We start from the raw sequence: 8,047 nt of genomic DNA on the forward strand, positions 1-8,047 counted from the left end.
CTCGATAATAACAATTAAAATAAGTATAGCAAATTACCATGTAGGACAATTTAAGGAATCCAGAAGAAGTATAAAACTAAGACATTCTCACACCAAATGACAAATTACAGTGCCACATGTACACTCCTCTCAGAGGTTCAGAGAGTCATTATGTTCAACCATTTTCCAAGTGTTGTAAAGGCCTTTAGAAATCAAACAGGAAATCCTCTCGTCTATTTGGTTCTTTCATAGCAGAAAAACTGAACAGGTGGCCTAGGCACAGTTCTGGGAAAGTCCTGGGAGAGATGAGTGGGTCCTAAAGGGGTCTCCACAAGGCAGAGTCATTCATTCAATCATTTCCGCAAACTCAGAACACGACCCCCACCCACCGCGAGATAAATCAGACTCCAAACCCTGCTCCCCTGGAGACTGGAGCGAGGGGGCGCGCAGGTACAACCACTCTGACCGTTTTTTGAGGAATTGGCCCAATCAGGCTTTTTAAAATCTTGTTTGCGGGGGCGCTGCATACAAAAGTGCTCGTTAACTGTTTGCTGACTGAATTTATATATATGTATATGTATATATGTGTGTGTGTGTGTGTGTGTGTGTGTGTGTGTATGTATATAAAATATAATATAGTGCACAAACGCCGCGGTATCGGGGACTCGGCCGCCCACAATCACCCGCGCCAGACCCCAGCAGAGAGGTCACCCTCTCCTCCTCGGTCGCCTCAAGAGGAAAAAGCATCCAAAGGTGAGTTCCAGCCCCGGCCAGGCTGAGCCCTCCTCTTCGCCCCCAAGCAGCACTCACCGTTGGTGTAAGGAGACCCCGAGGCCGAGGAGGCCCCGTTCTGGGCCTGGAGGCTGGTTGGGGCGCCGCCGGAGGCCGGTATCCCCGGTTGGGACATGACGACCGCAGTTATCCTTGTTGGGAGAGACTGGTCTGGATCGACAACAGCGCCAGGCGGGGAGCTGAAAGACGATTGCTGAAAGCGGAGGGAGGGGGCCAAAGACTTAGGACTGAAGACTGAAGAAGAGAGGGCTGAGCATCAAGCCCGAGACATGGCGCCTCACTCTCCCCAGCCAGCCGGCAGCCACGGCCTGGCCTGGGAACAGAGGCTTAGGAGTCCGGCCAGTGGGGTCGCGAACGCCGGGCTGGGAGGCGGCAGCCTAAACCGGAGAGGAGGGAGGCCCCGGCCGGAAGTGCCTGTCAGCCGCCAGCCGCGCAGGCGCAATCAGGACACGTGGCACTTCCGGCTCCAAGCTCGCGGCTGCTGTCGTGCTCACCTCTCCCCGTGGGGCTGCCCCGAAGCCACCTGACAGTCCCGTCGTCTCGGCCCCGTGGACGGTGCCCGGACTCGCCTGCCACGTCACTGACTCCTGCCGCCGACCGGAAGTGGCGTGTGTCACCGCTGCGGAAATCCCCGTGTCTGGAACGTCACCTCGCGGGCAGAGCGGGGATCCGGGGGCAGTGCTGACTTGACCGGCCGCTTTCGTGGAGTGGGGCAAACAGTTCCTCTACCCGGACTTTGAGGATTACCTGAGACGACAGACGTCATCATCCTCTGTTGGGATTATACCACACTAGTAGCGGAACCGGTTAATATTCATCACATTATTTTATTCCACATTCTGTTGTCATATTCCAGGTGTAAATTGTAAGGGAATTTTTAAAAGATAGTTAAGTATGTATGTTAAACATGTGATCAAGTAAAGAAGGCCTTTGCTTTTTGACTGGAGGATTCAGAGGTGATTTTAATTTTTAAACTCGCTGGTCCATAGCATAGTCACGCTGAAGTTCGTTAACAGCACAATTTTTTTTTTTTTTCTTTTTACGTTAGTGCTGAGGATCTAACCCTTGCTCAGGTTAGGAGAGCACTCTACTACTGAGCCATACGCCCCATTCCCTAGCAGTACATTAAATGGCAGTTGTATTTCCTCTTCTAAAAGTTTGTGACCCTCTGTAAAGCAAAGGGGGTTTGCTTGTTTTTGGAGCTAGACTTGACTTATAAGGCCAAAGGGAAGTAGAAACTGAGTGGATGACATAACTAGTGATTTCAATAATGATCTTAGCTACCTTCATTCCCACTTAGCTTTTTCCTGCGCTAAGCTGATGACAAAGTCCTTCTTCATAGATCTGTACTATGATTAAAATGTCATGTTGATTAAAATGTCATGCTACAGGTTTCACAACCTCAGGGTGAAGTACATCTTACCTAATTCATTTAATACCAAATATCTACTATGAAATGTTACATTACTTGGAAAAAGAGCAAGATCTAAACTGCTGTGTCAGACCTGAAGAACAAGCAGTAAGAATTCAAATAGCCAAATGTGAAATTTACCGTAACCCTGTTTTTTATTATCATTTGCCTTAGCACCTTAGTATATTTGCTTAGTAAATTCAACAATTAAAACTCCTCTTTTACAAGGCCTAGGTATAAAGCCTTCTTTCTTTCTATTTTTGGTATTGGGTATTTAACCCAGCAGCACTTTATCACTGAGCTGCATCCTAGACCTTATTTTTATTTTTATTTTTTAATTTTTTTCAGTTGTCAGTGGGCCTTTATTTTATTTACATGCAGTGCTGAGAATCAAACCCAGTGCCTCAGACATGCTAGACAAGCGCTCTACCAGTGAGCTACAATCCCAGCCCAAGACCTTATTTTAATTTTGAGACAGTGTCTCAATAAATTGCTGAGGTTGACCTCAAAGTTGCAGTCCTCCTGCCTCAGCCTCCCCAGGTATGCACCATGAACCCAGCTGTAAAGCCTTCTTTAGAATGAAGATAATACTTTTGGCCAAACTGTTTTCAGTTTAGAACTCCTGTAACAAAATCCCAAGTCACATATAATACATAGCCGGGCACTGTGGTACATTTCTGTAATCCCAGCTGCTCAGTAGGCTAAGGCAGGAGGTTTGGGAGTTCAAAACCAGTCTCAGCAACTTATTGAGCCCTAAGCAACTCAGTGAGACCCTGTATCTAAATAAAATACAAAAAAGAGCTGGTTAAGAGTTCAATGGTTGGGGCTGGGGAGATAGCTCAGTCGGTAGAGTGCTTGCCTTGCAAGCACAAGGCCCTGGGTTCGATCCCCAGCACCCAAAAAAAAAAAAAAAAAGAGTTCAATGGTTAAGCACCCCTGGGTTCAATTCCTGGTACCAAAAAAAAAAAGGAAAATACACAAGTAGTCTCTAAATATTTTAAAGAAGAAATAGACCTCAGGAAAAAAATTAGACCTTCATGAAGTCAGACAGAAAACCAGGGCCACTCTTCAAAAGATAAATACATAGACCTGGTCTCAAACTTACAGCAGTTTAATTCTCTTTTTATATACAATCCTTTTGAATGATCTTAGTTTGTTGATCTTGGCTGAGGGGTTTGATTTGGTTAAATCAAGCTTTCTTTGAACTTTGTTCTGTTTAAGCAATACCTTTGTGTTCAGAGATTTTAGAAAGAAAATAACCTCGTTGGTTAAATTAGTTAAATAATTAGAAGTGGTTTGCTAATAAGTAAACAGTACTTTCTCTAAAATTTGTTCTGAGGAAACTGTGGCTATTATTTCCCCAAACTATGATTAAGTCTTTCAAATGTTTGTAACATTTTCATTGTAGTCAGCTTTAAAATATTGAGGTAACTATCATGTGTAACCTCAGGGACAGTAGTAGAGAGTAAGTTCAAGGAATTAAGGTGGAACAACATACAAAAAATAAAAAGTAGTTTTCACATTAAGTATTAGGCACCCACACAATATCAAACCTTATAGACTTAAAGTGTGGCCACTTAAATATGGGAAATTATTGGTGCTATTGCCAATTGTTAAACTTACTGATATTTGTTTCTATTACCTGTATCTGTTCCACCTGCCCTTAACTAGTATCAGTCATAGATTCTATTTTTTTAAATCTGCTTTTTTCCAGAACAACAGGAACCCTTCATCTATCTGTTATAAAACTATTTTCAGTGCTGGGTGTGGTGGTGCCCACCTGAATCCCAGTGACTCAGGAGCTGAGGCAGGAGGTTCACAAGTTTGAAGCCAGCCTCAGCAATTTAGCAAAGTTGTAAGTAACCTAGTAAGACACTATCTCAAAAAATAAAAAGGGCTAGAGATGGGGCTGGAGCTGTAGCTCAGTGGCAGAGCACTTGCCTAGCATGTATGAGGCACTGGGTTCCATTCTCAGCACCACATAAAAAGAAAGTAAAGGCATTGTGTCCATCTACACCTAAAAAAAAAAAAAAAAAAAAAAATGAAGAGTCGGGGAATGTGGCTAAGTGGTCAAGCACTCTTGGGTTCAATCCCTGGTACCAAATAAATTATTTTCAGAGTCTTCAACCCTACTTTAAAAAGTTATAAACATCCAACAACTCTGAAAGCTGAGGTAGGAGGATCACAATTTGAGGCCAGCATAGGCAGTGCAACTTAGACCTTGTCTAAAACTAAAATAAAAACTGAAAAATGCTGTGGATGTAGTTCAGTGGCAAAGCACCCCTGGGTTCAATTCCCAGTACCACACAAAAAAAGTGGTACCCAGTACCACTCAGTAAGGAGGCAAAGCACTGCAAAGAATACTTATGCATTGCATTTGAGTTTATGTCAAAAATAGGGATGGGATGCAACCATTCATAATAAAATATGCTGATACCAAAAAAAAAAAAACAGGGCTGGGGTTGTATCTCAGTGGTACAGCACTTGCCTAGCATGGGTGAGGCCTTGGGTTTGATCCTCAGCACCACATTAAAAAAAAAAACAAATAAATATAAAGTTTAAATTAAAAAAAAAAAAAAACAGCCAGACATTGTGGTACACTCCTGTAATCTAAGCTACTCAGCAGTGAGATTGAAAGTTTGAGTCCAGCCTGGGCAACTTAGACCCTGTCTCAAAAAAATTGTCTGTCTGTTTTTTCATGTTGCTGGGGATTGAACTTAGGGCCTTGTGCTTGCAAGGCAAGCACTCTACCAACTGAGCTATATCCCCAGCCCTTCAAAAAAAAATTTTAAAGGAAGCCAGGGGTATAGCTCAGTGGTAGAGAGCTTGCCTGGCATGCACAAGGCCTTGGGTTCAATCCTCAGGACTGCAAAAAACAAACAAAAAATTTGCTGATATGCAGAAGTGAACTTAGGCTCACGACAGTGCCCCTTTGCCTGCTCGCTAGGACTATTGCATTGTCAGCTGGATTCAGTGTGGCTCACTTTTCAGGAAGGGGGGATTTATTTTAGGCCCTTTAATTATTTTTTTAAAATTGTTCTGTTTATTCCAAACTAAAAGGCAGTTTCAGTCCCAGACTAATTTGTACAAACAGTCTCATTCACTGAAACTCTTGAGGTGCCATTTTAGGAACAGTTCCTCTGGCCTCATTTGCCTGACAGGACATCTGTTTGTATCTCAAGTCAGCTGCTCTGAAGCTACATCACAAGTACACTCATCACACACCAAGCCACTAAATCCCATTGCTTTCTTGAACACTTTTCATGTTTATGTATTTCTCAACATTCTCACTGTCCATTCTGGTTAGTTTTTGTCTTGTACTTGAACTATTTGGAATTGTTTTTCTGGATTCCTTTTCTCCAATCCATGTTGAATATAGTTCCTTTACATTTTGAATTGAGCTCCCCAAATACTTACTCCATTTTTATTTTTCTGTACCCCAGAACCTATAACTGCTAACCCTGCCTGCTCCATCAGATTAAAATTCCTCAGCATGAGTTGGGCATGGTGGCACACACCTGTAATCATAGCTACTTGGGATGCTGAGGATTCCAAGTTTCAAGGCCAACTTTGACAATTTAGTGATATCCTGTCTCAATGAAAATTTTAAAAGGCCCAGGGGTGTAGTTCAGTGGTACTGAGTTAAATCCCCAGTACTCCCCAACCCTGAAAATATCCCTCAGCATGGCTTTTTTTTTTTGGTGCCAGGGATTGAATTCAGGGGTGCTTAACCACTGAGCCACATCTTCAGCCCTTCTTATTTTTATTTTGAGACAGTGTCCCACTAAGTTGGTTAGTGCCTCACTAAGTTGCTGAGGCTGGTTTTGAACAGACCAGCCTCCTGCCTCAGCCTCTGAGTCACTGAAATTAGAGGCGTGAGCCACCTCACTCGGCTCAGCCTAACCTCTTTTTTTTTTTTTTGCGGTACTGGGGATCGAACTCAGGGCCTTGTGCTTGCGAGGCAAGCACTCTACCAGCTGAACTATCTCCCCAGCCCGAATTTGGAGTTTTATTCAGCGTAAGAAGTTAGGCTGAGGGCTGGGGAGATAGCTCAGCTGGTAGAGTGCTTGCCTGGCAAGCACAAGGCCCTGAGTTCGATTCCCCAGTACCGCAAAAAAAAAAAAAAAAAAAAAAAAAAAACTCCAAATTCTATCCAAAAACAGAACCCAGCTTTGCTACCTCTTTGACCTCATCTTCTCCCACACTCAGTCCACTCCAGACATATGCTGTTTTATCTATCTAAGCACAAACCTATCTTTACCCTTATTCCTTTACTTGGAAGCTCTTCCCCAAGACATCCAGAGAGCTCATTGTCTCACCTCTTCCCACCTTTCTTCAAATATTACCTCACTGAAGAAGCCATCTCTGAACATTCTGTCCAATAATCTACTTATCCTGCTCACTCTATCCCTTGTACCCTGTTTCATTTCTTCATAGCATTTCTCATCTTTATTATATATCTGTGTTTATCTTTCTTCAATGGAATATAAGTCTATACATCAATTCTAAGGTAATTATGCCTGTCTCCCTGTTAGACTGTCAGAGAGTGAAGTCTTAGTCACGTATGTTTTTTCAGCACTTGGGTCTCATACTTAACAGGCATTCAGTAAACTTTTTTGGGGGGATGTGCTGGGATTTAACCCAGGCTCTCTGGCATGCTAGGCAAACATTCCACCACTGAGCTCTATCTCCAGAAAAACCATTTGGAATGAATAAATTAATAGTATCATTTCTTGGGTTGGGAACGGGGCTCAGTGGTAAAGAGCTTGCCTACCATGGGCAATGCCCTGGCTTCCATCCCCCTACCAAAAAAAAAGTGTCCATTTCTTCTAGTCTTCTCTTAGTTCTCTTTAATTTACTAGTATCTGTTCCTATTGCACTTATAGCCTAAACCACATTACTTGCACTCGTTTCTAAACTATTTTGCTCTCTATTTCCTTTAGGTTCTTAGCTACTATGCTACATTAGGCCTCTGATACAGGCCTAATTAGTATAAATAAAATGGTGTTAGCCCTTGACACCATCTTCTCTGGGAAAGTCTAAAAATACACTAGTAAATAGCAGCTCTTCTTTTTTTCTTTTTCTAACTTCAAATGTCTCCTATCATCTCCCACTTTATATATACCCTGACATTATAGTATCAGAAGTGTGAGATACAACTTTGCCTCTGTATCTACCATATATTTATTTATTTTTATTTTTTTTGTGGTACTGGGAACTGAATTCAAGGGCACTTTAGTGCTGAACTACATCCTCAGCCCTTTTATTTTTTTGAGATAGGTTCTCTCTAAGTTGCCCAAATTTGTAGTCCTCCTGCTTCAGTCTCTTGAGTCACTGGGATCACAGGCCTGCACCACTGTGCCCAACCTAAACCTACTTTTTCTTCATGAGTAAGGTGGCTCACACCTCTTCATATCATGAATGACCTCACCAGCTCTTTCATTCACTAATTCACTCAATTCATTTAAAATTTTTACTAAATGCCTTCCATATGCCAGGCACCATATCAGGCACCAAGTAAAAAGAGAAAAGGACAGACAAGTTCTCTGCCTTCTGTGGAGGTTAACAAAATGTAAACATAAATACATATATCTTCTAATGTTTCTAAATTGGTAAGTTTATTGAGGAACTGGTGCTAAGCAAGATCCTGGTTTGGATAGAATGTTAGAATAGTATACGACAGTTAAGCTGTGATCCAAACTATGAGAAAGTTAGCAAGACAAAGAAGATGGAGAGAAAAAGGGCTCCAAGCACATAAACAGCACCTATAAAAGCCCAGAGGCAGGAATGACCTTGGTTGCTGTGGCAAGGAAGGCAGAGTGATATGACCTGGGATTGAACAAGTAGAGGGTGCCAGAGCAATGA

General features: G+C 42.6%; 1 protein-coding gene across 1 annotated transcript in view; it reads right to left on the reverse strand.

The window, feature by feature from the left end:
* Sec24a (SEC24 homolog A, COPII coat complex component) overlaps positions 1 to 1,440 on the reverse strand; it is an 87,912-nt gene extending 86,472 nt beyond the window's left edge. Inside the window, 1 exon segment of the mRNA XM_047555124.1 lies at positions 790 to 1,440. Coding sequence (XP_047411080.1) covers positions 790 to 886 — 97 coding nt within the window. The 5' untranslated portion in view covers positions 887 to 1,440.
* Between the last annotated feature and the right edge of the window lie 6,607 nt (positions 1,441 to 8,047).

This window comes from Sciurus carolinensis, chromosome 6, assembly GCF_902686445.1.
Source record: "Sciurus carolinensis chromosome 6, mSciCar1.2, whole genome shotgun sequence".
Taxonomy (NCBI): Eukaryota; Metazoa; Chordata; class Mammalia; order Rodentia; family Sciuridae; genus Sciurus; species Sciurus carolinensis.